Here is a 14,448-nt window from a genome sequence, read left to right as displayed (position 1 = left end):
CAGCTTCAAGAGCAAATATGGTTGCTTTCATGAAACGTATCCATTCCTAGCCTTACTTTTTTTTTCTCTCTCTAAATTATATGCTCATTTCATTCAGCAGGATTGAATTTATTCACAAGTACAAGAAAAGATCATGCCAAAAGCAGAATATAAGTGCAGGTGTCGCTGCTATATCTTGAAAACATAGTATGTTTGTCTTGAAGTGTCCCATAGGAGGAAAGAAGACAGAGAATAACCATCCCAACTCTTATTACCTAAATGCTATTATTTTCATTAACTCAGATCCCGTTTTTCCCACATCGTTATACAAACCGGTATAAGCTTTTCTTTATCACTATTTTGACATTGATTATTAAACTTAGAAAAATCCATTGACCCACACATTCTTTTGTTTAATAGAAAGGTGGTGTGACCTTAACAATTTTTGAAAATGAATTTATTGGGTTACTTTCCAGGAGCTTAAGTGAGAAGTCAGCATTTATAATCTATACTTAGAGTATTATTTGTATGATTTCCCCTAGAGGCATCATATTCCTCTTTCCAGCAGTGAGCTTCTGGCTGGTTTTCCTGCTCTCTTGCATGTTGATGACATCTTCATTCCACAGTCTCCCCACCCCGCTTTCCTTCCTGCTAGTCTGGCCTTCCCAACCCGCAAGAGCTTAGTGTTGCCTGAAGACTTGCGGGTTTCCCTGTGCTTTGTCTCTTCCGGATTAGTTATAAACAGGCTAAATAAGATGAATTTTACCCTAATCTCTGACAATGCTGCTGTTTTGTTTTTTTTTTAATTAAGAAAGAGCCAAAACATAAAACATTTCTCCTTTTCTTTCAATATGTATTTTAAAAGTCACAGTCTGTGTACAAAGATTTTTTGAGAGTCTGAAATGTGTGCACACATTTCATATTGGTTATACACTTTGCCCCAGAAGTTGAAGTTATACATAAATTTTATATGCGAAATATATACATAAATATGTCTGTACATGTGTATATAGGTGCATATATAACATATGTTTATGCATGGGTATATGTATACACACACACAGAACTCTGTACTAGCTATAAAATGTCCTTTTTATTTTTGCAACACAGCTACTGAGCAGACACAGAATGGGAGTGTGGTCAGAAAAAAGTGCCTTGGAAATCAGAAAGCTAAAGCTTCCAGCTTAGCTGTATCCTTGACCGAATGTATGACCATGGGCAAATTATTAGACCTGCTTGGTCTTTAGCATTTTCTTTTCCTTCTTTCTTTTTTTGGTAATAAGAGAGGGTAGGATTAGATCAGTGGTTCTCATCTCTGATTGTGTATTAGAAGTACGTGGGGAATTTCAAAAAATGCAGATGCCTAGGCCCTACCAAGAGATTCTGGTATTTAAAAAAAAAAATCTCCCCTGTGAGTCTAATATGCATTCAGGGTAAAGAACTGCCAACTAGACAAACTAGGCTCTCCCCTGGTCTGTGAGTCTCTTGTTTTATTTCTCCTTCCTAAGACAGGATGGACCAGGCCAACAGAACCCTGTAGGATGAGCTATTCCTTTTGTTGGATTCATCAAATACATGTGATTGTGTAGAACACTCAGAGTTGAAGAGTCCTTAGTGGCACCCCATTAACCTCCACACGTGGTGTCTACCTGTCCACTCAAGCGTGGAGCCTCCTGGCGGTCACGGTCCCCTACCACTCTCTTTTTATAGTTGAGGACGCCTGAGTCTTCGTGCTTCGTAGGACTCTCAGAGATGGTCCATGTCAGGAAAGAATGAGAGCTCCCAGTTCATGTATTTCCTCCACGTGGCCTTGAACTAGTGACCAACAGCCATAGTTTACTTCCCATCACTAACCTTTTTGCCAGTCATCCTTTTTAAACTTTTTGGTCTCTAATTTCCCTCTGTTGACCACCCTGTAACCTTTAATCTCTATGATCTCTGAAATACCAAGAAATACATTTTATTGACAGAGTGGTTACTTAAAAAAAGAATAACGGTTTTTAAGCATATTAGGTTCTAATTACCTCTGAACCTGTGGGTTGACCAGTAAATACATGATATATATTATTAACACAATGGCAACTTAAAAAAAAGAAAGAAAGAAAAATTTCACGTATATTAGGGTCCCCTCCTCAAAAATGTTTCTTTTAATTCTTTCCCCACTCCCACTGCCACCACCCGTACTTGAATCCATCTTCCTTCATTCCAGGCTCTTCTTCTAGAATAAGAATGGTGGCTGTTGTTGATGGTAGGCCCTGTGATGAGCACTTTCAGTATCTCATTTAAACCGCATAAAAGGGGGGTTAAAGATAAGGAAGCCAGGGCTCCTAGAGCTCAACATCTACCGAGTGGCAGCCATAGCATTTACTAGCTGCTGTCTATGCATTATCACACCCAATCCTTCCAGTAGCCACTTTACATTTTACCAAGGACTAAATTGTGGATTCAGATGTTCTATATTTTCCCACAGTCACAAAGGTATTACAGTCAGCCTTCTATATCCAAGGGTCTGCATCCGCAAATTCAACCAACCACAGATGGAAAATATTTGGGAAAAAATTTCCAGAAAGTGCCACAAAGCAAAACTTGAATTTGTTGCATGCTGGCAACTATTTACGTAGCGTTTACGTGGTATTAGATATTATAACTAATCTAGAGGTGATTTAAAGTATCCGGCAGGATATGAGTAGATTATATGCAAATACCGTGCCATTTTATATACGGGACCCGAGCATCTACAGATTTTGGTATTTGCGAGGGCTCTGGAACCAACCCCCATTGGATACCAAGGGATAGCTGTGAATAGTGGAGTTTAAGTTTAGGCTGTCTCGACCTCTAAGCCATAATGCTATTACTGTTAGGATGGTTACTTCCATTGTCCTCATTTTACAGATGAGAAAACAGAGGCACAGGGAGATTGCGTAACTTGCCTAAGGTCACCAAGCTGATAAAAGGCAGAGTCAGGATTTGAACATAGATCTTTCTGATTCCAAAGCCCGGGTGTCAAGCACCGAGCTCCAAGATTGAGTACTCTGTCGCCTCCCACTCTTACCTTACACACTGCACCCTGTCTGTGCATCGTGCCTCACTTGGGCCCTTCGTGAACACTAATTCTTTTCTTGCTGTTCCTCTGGTCAGAAACAGTCAGTGTCTATTTCCTAGGCCTGAAGTCTTCTGTTTATTTATTTGGACATTAAAGGCCCTCTGAGATCTGCCCCCCGAAAGCCCACGCTGTGCTCGGTCAGCTCGATTCCCGTGCCATCCCACCAGCGTGCCAGACTTCTGTCTCCAGGCGTCTTTCATAGGGTCGCCTTCATCTCTTCAGCCAGTTTTTCTTGAAAACCTGTTTTGTGCTGGCAGGGTTGTATGGAAGGCCTGAAATCCTAAAGGCTTGAATCTACCTTCTCTGCTCAAGGCCACCCTCTCTGGGGAGCCCCACCTTTCTCTCCCTGTCTCTTGCTGTACCTACCATCTGAGAACCCCCAAAACTAGGCTGCAGTGTGGAGCCTCATTATGGAGTCTTTTTATCTCAAGTCGTAAGTGAGCTCTGTGAGGGCAAAGACCATGTATGAAAAATCTCGAGCAGAAAATAGGTGCTTAATAAATATAGGCATTGAATGAGTTCATTTGTGTAAATTGTGCTTATCCCCTTAAATCAAATTGTCTGCTCTATGTCCATTCTGAGTCCAGAAAAACCAATTTTTAAACTGTTGACTTATAGGAATTTTTTAGAAGTGTGTGTTATCATGCTTATTTGAAGGGCTAATAAAACTGATCTTCTCAACCCCTTGCTGTTCTCCCAGTAAATGTCCCCTCGACGGTCATGGAAGCCATGTGCAGACAGGACCCCCTGCAGCCCTTCAACAAGAGCAGCAAACTCTCCCCCGCCGCCCAGCAGCGCTCCGTCGTCTTCCCGCAGACTCCGTGCGGCAGGAACTTCTCCCTCCTGGATAAGTCTGGGCCCATGGAATCAGGATTTAATCAAATCAACGTGAAAAACCAGCGAGTCCTTGCAAGCCCGACCTCCACCAGCCAGCTCCACTCGGAGTTCAGTGACTGGCATCTTTGGAAGTGCGGGCAGTGCTTTAAGACTTTCACACAGAGGATCCTGTTACAGATGCACGTGTGCACGCAGAACCCCGACAGGTAACCCCACCTCTCATTGCTCGCCGGCTGTGTTTGCTTCTGAGACTCACTGCTTGCCTTCCTGTCGCCTCCTCCAGTCACACCTCGGGGAGAACTCTGTGATCAGAGGTCTGCATTCTGGAAGGTCAGAGAGTAATGTTGGGCCCCTCTTTGGCTTTATTGTGTAAAAGGGCTGCATGAACAGTGGCTGCAGAAAGGAATCTGCTGTCGCTTTCCAAACAGCTCTGCCCAGGTCTAACGGGAGGCAAAATAGAAGGCACATTGATGAATATCATAGATGGAAAAATGAGGTCAGGATAATTAGAATCCTCTCTGTCTTCCAAAGATAATATAGCTGGCCACTCTGCTGCTGTTCAGTCGTCTCAGGGTTCACCTCCAGTGTGCCATGGGTATGAACTTAATTAAGTACTAAGAGGTAATGAATTGGAATTTTTTGCTTAGTACTATTTTTCTTCAGAGCATGCAAACCCATAAATCCTGCAAAGCTGTCAAAAGGAAATACCTACTCTGCTAGTGATGTGGAGGAAAACAGATGCCACTTATTCAATAAACTAATATCCACACAGAAGAAAAATGTTGACTAGATACCTCAGAGTCAAAGTTGCTTTGAAAGTTTGTCAATAAAGAATTTTATGGCCATGAACTGAGGATGAAATTTAGCTGAACAAGTGAATTAAAATTTCAGGTACTCTGACGAGTGGCACAGTAGATATAATGGAACTATTATTTATGAGTCAAAACTGGTTTATTCGACAGTCTTGATAGCTGGGAGTGCAAAAGACAAAAATCAAATTAATTCAATAAGAAAGGACAGTGTTTTATCTCCCCTTCACATCTTATGAAAATTTGATTAAACCCCAAATATCTAAGAATATTTTGAATATAAAAGCAGAAAGTAAATTTTGGAAGTAGGATAGGAGACTCGAAAGCAGGACTCCGGAATTATTTTCTTAATTTGGCCACTGATTAACCTTAAGCCACTCAGCTCTCCTTGCCTTATGATATACACCCAACTCTCCCCTCCCAGCTCTGCAGGATACGACAGTGTACTCAAACCCAAGCAGGCAGGGAGGATAGAAGTGTGGTGGAGAGGGGGTGAATCTTTTCAGAAATAATAATGATCCATTTTAGGGTACATGTGCACATTTACATGTGTATATATTTTTATTTGTGCCATTCTAGAAACTACTTGCTTGGCATCAAGCATTGCTGTGACTGATTGATGTTGAAGCATTTGTATTACAGCTGTTAAGGCGGTTGTGTCTTTATAATCTTTTACCTTCAATAGGAGAGTTGCCTGGTGAAAATATCCACAGACTTCTGCATATCTTAGTACTACTGGCTTTAGAAGGGACACAAAAGTTTTGAAAATGTTTTCCTTACTCCAACAGGGTTTTTTTTTTTTAAAGTCTGCCTTCCTTGCAAGTATACAGATAGCCTCAAGATATATCTATTCAGAGTTTGCAAAGCACTTTATTTTTTTAAATATAAAAATGCATGAAAATCTTGTTATTATAAACTTGCTTTTTGAATTGAATGAGTTTAGGTGTATGGATCTGTTATTTGCACAGGTTCATTGTGGTCATAGTAACTGAACATACAAGGTAAGATGAAATGATAGTTGAAAGTTTCTGGATACAGTAACAGAAAGCTTAGCTTTGGGTATGATACAGTTTCATGCTGAATGTCATATAAAACAATGAAAATATGTCTTGGTAAACAGAAAGTTAGCAAAACAGACTATTTTGTCTGACCCCAGTTACACTTCGAAAACTGTATGTGGATTATGGTTTAAGTCCCTATGAAGTCTGTTCTGTCAAATAATAATGTCAGAATTTATAAAGCATCTATGTAATCTGTCAGAAAAGTACCCTACAAATTAGAAAACTTAACATGTACAAAATAGACTTCCACGAGAGACTGTTAGGTCATCGCTGATTCCAAGCTAATCTAGAGTTACTGGCAAAAATCCAAGTGGCTTGAGACTCCCATCCAGTGCGAGACCCTGGTGGGCTTATTTGATGCAGATACCCAGGTGTCGTTTGGCCAGGTTCCCAGATGAGGTGAAGTAATGTGCTTGATATTCAGGTAGATCACCAGGGTGGAATCACATTATTAAAGCAGTGGGTTCCTACTTCTCTCTTCCCTGTGCTTTGTTGGTGAAGACTTAAGAGGTGGTATGATTCACCGTCATTCATGAATAAGTTAAAACTAAGAATTATGAGTTCAAAGAATTAGTCCCTTTATAGGCAAAGTAAGAAAGTACAATGTTTCTTACTAGTAATGGGGAGATGCTTGAATTACTCCATCACATCTGAGTTGATTGCTGGAGATAAGGGAAATAGAGATGCCCAGTCTCTTTGACCCACTAGTTTCATTGAGATACATAACTTCATTGAGTTACATAATTTGATTTTAGCATATAGGTTCTGTATGGTGTTCTAGAACCTAGCATGCTCTCCTGGTACCGGCAAGTTTTGAAGTACGAGATACTTTCCCTAATTCTTGACCACACAGGTGAATTGCTAAAGAGGAGAAACATGCAGCACTAAAATGGAACATCAGTTTGTGCACGGTTGTGAAATTTGGAGTCATTCCTCTTATTATCCATGTGGAGACTTACAACTGCTGAATATACATATTTACTTTAGTGATTGACTCCATAAATTCGGAGGCTTTTAGTCTTTGGCGGCTTGTGCCCATTCAGCCATATACAGTGAAAAAGCTTAGAACCTGCCAGTCAGAAACCATTTCCCTTCTATTTGAAAAACTCAAACGTTTTATTTTGCTAGGAAAATCTTGCTAGAACTAGAGGCAAGAAAGGGAGACACAGAAGACAAAGTCAGAAAGTAAACAGGTTAGAGTTTCAAACACGTCCAAATTTGAAACAGGCCCCCGAATCTTAGGTCCAAAAGATTTTTCACTCAGCACACTGAATATTTGGCCATGAAACCCAAGACATTTGAACCTTCATGAAAGAGACTGTGTGTGTCTTTATTTGTGAGCTTTTTCATGTGAGGGACCATCAGTAAGTCTATGCCTTGATATAAAGGAAGGAGATCCGAGGATACCCTGGGTTGTCAGCATTACCATTTTTCACTACCATGTTATTTACATTGAACGCAGAAAAAAATTCCATTTGACCTTTCAAAGTAGGAATTAGCATTAAAGATAAAAATATACCCGTATGAGAGCCCAGGAGGCACAGAATCGTTATTTCTTGATTTTATTCTGTTAATATTAAACATACAAAACCAAAAGTCTCTTCTTCTTTTTTCTCAAGCTACTGACTTTATCTTTCCTGAGTGAATTCAAAGGGAAGAAGCTGTCGGAATCTAGATTAACCTAGATCTAGACTAAGGACTAGGGACTTAGGGACCTCATAAACATTTGAGGTTTGGCATAAGCTTATTACTTGGGCCAGGGCAGCTTGACTGACTTGTGCCTGAAACAGGAATTAGAAATCCCTTTTCTCTTCTGTTTTTCTGCTACAGAAACTCTCAACAGTCCCATTTGGGGGCGGGGGCAGTCCAGAAAGGGGTAAGCAATGCCTTCAATCATAGTGGATTATTTTCTGATGAATATGTTCTCTTTTATTTTCTACAGAATGTCTTTTTAGTGCTTATCTTTATTTTGCATCCTTTTCCTTTCCTTTCTGATTGTGCTACCTGGGGAAGGTTTGCCTTTAGCCTCCTGGGCATACTGTCAGCCGTTCACATTTATGTTTTGAGTATCCTTGTTTATAATTGGGTGTGGTGGTACCAGAGGGGAAGATAACTCTAGAAGGAGCTGTTTGGTGGGAGGAGCCTGGAGATAATCCATCACCATAATAGTTTCTTTGGAATGTGTCAGTGTTCTCGTGTTCCATTGTTTCCCCCTCCCCCAAGTGTGAAGGTTACCTTCTTTCCATGTTCTCCCAGTGTTTCGGCTGCATACTTGAGCCACTTTCCTGAAATCTTTTTCTCCTTACATAGAGCTTAGTTCTTTTCTCACTCCACACAGCTAGCAGTGGACCTAAGTAACGCCCTGTGTGAAGTCTCGGGAGATGTGCACTTGGGCTTGACTGATGGGGAGCAAGGAGACATTCCTTGCTTGTTGTTCAGTTGTGGGCCCAACTGAACAACTTTTGTCCTGGAGGCTTTCATGCCATGAAAGAAAAATCAAAGAAGGATTAATAATATTTTAAACCAAACCACACTTAATTTTGTTAAATGTTTCATCCTTTTCCTATGTGTACAACAAACCAATTACAGACTCAGTAAATGAATTGCACATTTTACTGGAGTCATCTTCAGCAGAGGAGCCACCAGTTACAGAGGATGCCAGGGGACATACAAAATTGTCTTGCTGCTTTCTTTCTGCTTAAAAATCTACTGGCATTGATATACGCTAACTAAATCGACACAGGCTTTGTCTGTTTTTTAGATATTTCGTTGTTGAGGACAGAGCACGTTCTAGTTTTTCGTGAAGCTTGATATTTCTGTGTTGGAACAAGCCACACAAGGCTATTTAAATTTAAATTAGTCAAAGTTAAGTAAAATAATACTTCAGTTTCTCAGTCACCCTAGCCGCATGTCCAGTGCTCAGTAGCTGCTTGTGGCTAGTGGTTCCCATATTGGATAGTGTAGTTATAGAACACTTCCGTCATTGACAGCACTGCTAGATGTCTCAAGTAGCGTTAAAAACAAAACAAACCAACAAAAAAACCCCGCCAAAAGTTTTTACTGGTTATGAAATGTTATCTCTTTGTGAAGAATGCTCATTGCATTTGTTTTGAGAATAATATAATGCTGTATGTGTATGATGACTTGGAAAGAATCAAAGTGCTTTAGAAAGGAGAGTCCCATTCAGCTGCTGAATGACATGAGATCCTACAAAGAGTGAAGCTGAACATAGCACTTGACTATGCCAGTCCTCCTGGGCTGCTTCTGGTATGACACATCAAAGGGAGCAGAACTTGGGATTTGAAATTGATTGTATCCAAAAGTTTAAGAAATTAAGGCTTACTTTTTAATTTTTTTTTGGTTGATGATGATATTTTATTTTTTCACTTTTTTATCCCTTTAGTATTTGTAGAACTTTTCAAACCCCACCCTTTATTCTATGAGTCTTTTCTTTTAATATCCAATTTTTAAAGGTTACACTCCATTTACAGTTATTACAAAATATTGGCTCTATTCCCCATGTTGTACAATGCATCCTGGAGCCTATCTCACACCCAGTAGTTTGTACCTGCCACTCCCCCACCACAGTATTGACCCTTTGACCAGACCTTGAAAAGTTAATGGGAATGTTAGTCATCACAATAAAAAGCTGAGTAATGGCAACTGATTCTGTGCCCCCAAAGCCCTTTAGCTGTAACCTAAGAGGTGAGGAGTCAGGGTGTGCTACTAAAAACATCCATACAGAGTCTTAAATCCTGTGGTCAGTTGTCCCAAAAGAAGTTATGATGTCTGAGATTCTATGGTGATGATGATGTTTTCTAAGTAAGCCCCGCTCTTGGGTTTGAAGATTTCATTCTGTCTTGAATGTATTCCTATGCCCTTAGATGAACTCTAGGATACAATTAATGTTAAAATTACTTTTTGAGCATTTCCTTTTATTCATTTTTAGGAAATGTTGAAAATCTAGGGAAAGAAGTATCTTGTCTATATTTTCTGAGGCCTAACTTCCCATGTATTTCTAGGCTGAGAGAGGGAATCTGTTAACACAGTGGCAAATAGAGTACACATTTTAGTTCTAAATTCTGCATGAGATCAGTTTCTGCGACAGTGAATATGACCATATGCTCTAAAATCTTACTCTTTAAGGTACCAGGATTAAAGGGATATCACTTTGTTTTATGAGATCAACTAAAGTTGGGTCCTGTATTTTGGTACTAGATTTTCTTCTTGCTCTGAGTTCTCAACTGTTTACCAAGTAAGTTTAAATGGTCTGTATTCTAGTTAGCATGACTAGACACACAAATCCGTGGAAAGCTCTCCCTGCAGGGCACTGGCTGGTACGTACGATGGAGGATGGAGGTCACATTGTCGATGCTGTCTACTGTGAGGCCATGTCTTGGACAGATCCTTAGGTGGCACGTGCTTGTTGATTATCTGAAAGCAGGAGCAGAACATGATGGGATGCGAGAGGGCATCTACTTCAGTCCATCCTGCTTACCAGAGAGATGAGGAGATGGAGAGTCAGGGATGTTGGGCGACTTGTCAAGTCCCACAGCTAATTGGGGTCAGAGGCTAAAGCAGGACTCACCTCTCCCATCTCGCCCATTCGAGGTCGTTCCATTCAGTCAGCTGAATTCTGCAAAGTTTTAAAAGCTGTCACGGGATACCTAGCAAATACCGCTCAGGCTGGTACTGGCCAAGGTGATGTTTTATAATCTGATTTGCCTTTGATTGGTGTTACCTTGATATAAGAATTCAGCAAAAGCCTCTCTATGGTCATCTCTTCTGTGTGTAAATCTTTGCCACCTTGACTATTAGCATAAAAAGGATGGAATGACTTCGGACTATAGGAAATAAATCACCCCAACTTTTGACAGCAGAGTCAGAAAAAAAAGATTAATTGGTTTTATTTAGTGGCTAATTGTTTATTGTGATAGCTATTAAAAATAGATAACCAGAGGCTAATAAATGTTAATGGTCCTTCACTATTAGAAAAATCAATTGTCAGTGGATATAGCATATATTCATGTATTATTTTGTTTATAATCTTCAATACGTTTAAAAAATTCACCCCTGAGGGAATGATTTCTTGAGGACTCCTTTAAGGTTAATGGTTACTACAAAGAATAAATTTGACAAAAGGATATTTTCATCTACATATGATTTTAATGGCTTCAAAGCTTTATTTCATGATTGTAATTAAATGCATGTGCAATTTGTCAAGTTTGATAAACTCCTTACCAAGGACTCTTATATACATTTCTTTGAAACTTGTTTGAGAGCAGTTAGATAGATTTCTAAATGTAAGTAATTAAAATTGTATAGTATTGAGTTATTGACCAATCCCAGACTATTAGTCAAGCTAAAAAATTCTACAATCAGTGCTCAGTGCGCTGAAGCCTGGTAAAATAATCGTATTTGTGTTCAGTGAGGCAAGTAGCCACAATTAAGCACTTCACTTGACAAATGAGAGGGTACACTTTATTTTGCATGTAATTGAATTGTTGTACATGCTCGGTCACCATTGTTTCCTAGCCCTTCATTTTGGTTTCTGGTCATTGGAGCTTATGCATTTGCTAAAGGTAGAGCAATTAAGTCTGCTTTTGCCATTGGCTTTCTAAACGCAGCCAGAAATTTCTGAGCCACAAACCAAGGCTTCCTGAGCTCTGTTGATATCGCTCATGACAGATTATTAATTTTCTCAAGAAAAATTTTGATAAACAAATTAGAGCCCTGTCAAGGAATGATATGAAATAGCCTCGAATAGGGAAAACTCCCCAGGTTTTATATCACTCACCAGATTCTGCTTAAGTAAGCAGAAGAACTTCTGTAGAGAAGACAGAATTTTAATTTATTTTATGAAAACCAAAAATTGATTTCTTTCTCATGAGCTGAAAAGAATGCGCTCTGATAATCTTGCTAATTATCAGGTATTTGTCACAACTTCCTTCCATTTGCTTTTGCATCCCAGTCCTCCTGCAAGCATAGTGACATCCTGTCATTTCTGTGCTGCTATAAATCATTGCTTGCTACCAGATTAAACTGGGGAGCCGAAGTTCACGAAAAAAGACCCAGTGGATAAATATCAGTTTAGGTCGGGGCGGGGAGAGAGTAAGTAGAAATCAGGATTTCTTTTACAAAGAAACAAATCTGGGTGCACGCCTGTGTTGGCCTGTGTACTATCACACAACCCCAAGTTGGGGGTGTGCTATAGACAGACCCCAGGACAGTCTAGTATCTATTAAAACACACATGCAGCTTGCTGACTTGCCTGCATCTTTACCTGGGACTTAGAATAAGGTCCAGAGTCACCCTAGTGTGACCTTGGCATCAAGAGCTTATTTCCTTTGAGGACAGTTTATCCTCACTTTTCTGAACTGACAGAGATCATAACATCCGCTTTCCCTGAGAGGATTATTGTAAAGATTAAACTAGATCATTGATGTTAAAGCACTTTGAAAAGTTAAAGTGCCCCAGAATTACGAGAGACAATTCCATATCTTCTCTTGTACTATAGTGCCTCATCAAGTCTGTACTCTCAACGCTCCAATATTTGCCTGGGGGTGGGGCTCCAAACAAGAAATAGGAGTTCTTGAAATGGTATGGCTAATACCGGAAAGGAATATTCTTTGGGGAGTGAACGGCTCTCATCAGCTCTGTTAATTTTGTTCGTGTGGCAACAAGTATAGCCATGAGAACCTAGCAGCCCCAGTGCTATGCTTTGTTACAGAAACTGAGAGAACGTCACCAGAACGTTTTGGCCCTTGCCTCGTGTTGCTAACGTCTGCTGACTGACATAGAACGTAATGACCAGGCAGTGTCTTCATTTGTTTCAGACCATACCAGTGCGGCCACTGCTCCCAGTCCTTTTCCCAGCCTTCAGAACTGAGGAACCACGTGGTCACTCACTCCAGTGACCGGCCTTTCAAATGTGGCTACTGTGGTCGTGCCTTTGCTGGGGCCACCACGCTCAACAACCACATCCGAACCCACACTGGAGAAAAGCCCTTCAAGTAAGTAGCGGCTCGCACCGTATCCCTTCTTTCTCTGAGCCTTTCCTGAGAGCCGGCAGACAAGGTGGCCCAGCACTGCCTGGCTCAGCCAACTGGTGGAGAAAGCTGTTTTAGAAAGTCAGCGTCCAGGCTGCAAAAGGCCCTGCTTGTTTAGTGGTCGATACTGGGGAAATGAAGTCAGGAAATTTATACACTGATCCTGGGTTGAGCTGTGCAACATTGGACATGAGACGTTCTTCGTGGTCTGTTCTCGCACCAGTAAAATCAGGAAGTAGGAGTAAGTAACTTTAAGATTCTTTCTGGTTTCTGAGGGTCTGTGCTTCTAGAATTTGAGCTAGGAGACATGCAGAATACCATCTCTGGCCATCAGCAAGCAAGTCCCCTGACCATCAGCGAGGTGGCCACAATCGAGGACAGCTGAATGAATCGTCTCTTGGGAAATCTGAACCCTTTAGGATTCTGATGAAGGATTTCCTCCTCTTTTATATTTGTTAAGGGGGTTTGAATCTATTATAGCAGCCAATTGGTAGCTTTTCAGCGTGCCCTTTGGATCTCAGACTTATCATGTTAATGCAAAAAAAGAAAAACAAACCAAACATAGGGCATGTCTGAGTCCTTGAGGATTCAGGGAATGTGGAAAGAGAACGGAATTCCAAGGGCTTTGGCAAGGTAAGGGCACCTGAGCGAGAGACTATGTTTCTAGATATAGCACAGTCATGAAAACGGTGGACATCTGAATCCTGCAAGATGGTCTCTTCATTCACTCGCTCATTCATTCATTCATTCATGTATATATGTGTTCATTCATTCAGCAAATATTTATTGAACACCTTCTTTTGTACTAGGCACCCTGCTAGGCACAAGAGATATAAAGGTGAATGAAACTCAGCCCCCTAGTCTTTGAAGACCTCATAGTTTATGGGGAAGCCCAATTAATAAGCAAGTATTACCACCTAGGGTGAAGGGTGCAAAAGTGAAAAACAATAAGGCATGGATATACAGTGTTTTGGGGTAGCACGAAAGTGGAGTAATCAGTGCTATCTGGAGAAGATGATGTTTAAGATGTGTTTTGAATGATGAGTAGGAGTTTTGCAGACATACAAAGGAAAGGAGGCTTTCTGGTAGCCCATGTGGGACATGGAAAGGCTTGGGAGGGTGAGCCAGGTTGGGTGAGTGGTTGGTCATCTCAGAGCAGATTTTACTGTCTGTGTGATAGACTCTTTTTTGTTCAACTCTCTTATATCTCTCTTTCCTCATTTGCCATAATGACTTTCCTTGATTAAGGAGGAACATGAAAAGGGCATGGATGAACAGCCTATTTACCTTCTGTAGGACAAGATCAAGCAAGAAAGGAAATGATTCAGGCAGTAGGAGGTGAATCCCCTTTCTTGGCCTCAGCCAAGGAGTCTTCCCAGAGTCTCATTACCCATGCTTTTCCCTCTGGACCTGCTGGCGTAGCATGCAGTTGCCATGGTGCTTGGCCTGAGACCGGGCTCAGCTTGGGGTGGCAGAGTCCTGCTGGTCTGGGTCCTGCCTGCCTTGGTGTCTGCCAGGAGAGGGAGAGGCTCATAAAAGGCTGTCATCTTTACCCACCTCCCCATGAATTAGTTACCTTTATTCATTACTCTTAACTGTTTTCCATTGAG

At 40.8% G+C, this 14,448-nt stretch overlaps 1 protein-coding gene across 1 annotated transcript in view; it reads left to right on the top strand.

Moving 5' to 3' along the window:
- The window catches only part of PRDM6 (PR/SET domain 6), a 138,165-nt gene that overhangs the window by 117,755 nt on the left and 5,962 nt on the right, over window positions 1-14,448 (top strand). The window contains exons 7-8 of the mRNA XM_024757169.1: window positions 3,783-4,125; window positions 12,626-12,802. Of these exons, the coding sequence (XP_024612937.1) occupies window positions 3,783-4,125; window positions 12,626-12,802 (520 nt within the window). The remainder of the gene's footprint in view (window positions 1-3,782; window positions 4,126-12,625; window positions 12,803-14,448) is intronic.

The sequence above is a fragment of the Neophocaena asiaeorientalis genome, unplaced genomic scaffold, assembly GCF_003031525.2.
Source record: "Neophocaena asiaeorientalis asiaeorientalis breed wild unplaced genomic scaffold, Neophocaena_asiaeorientalis_V1.1 scaffold149, whole genome shotgun sequence".
Classification (NCBI taxonomy): Eukaryota; Metazoa; Chordata; class Mammalia; order Artiodactyla; family Phocoenidae; genus Neophocaena; species Neophocaena asiaeorientalis.
The sequence above is the reverse complement of the archived record's forward strand: the minus strand, read 5'-3'. Positions and strand labels throughout refer to the sequence as shown.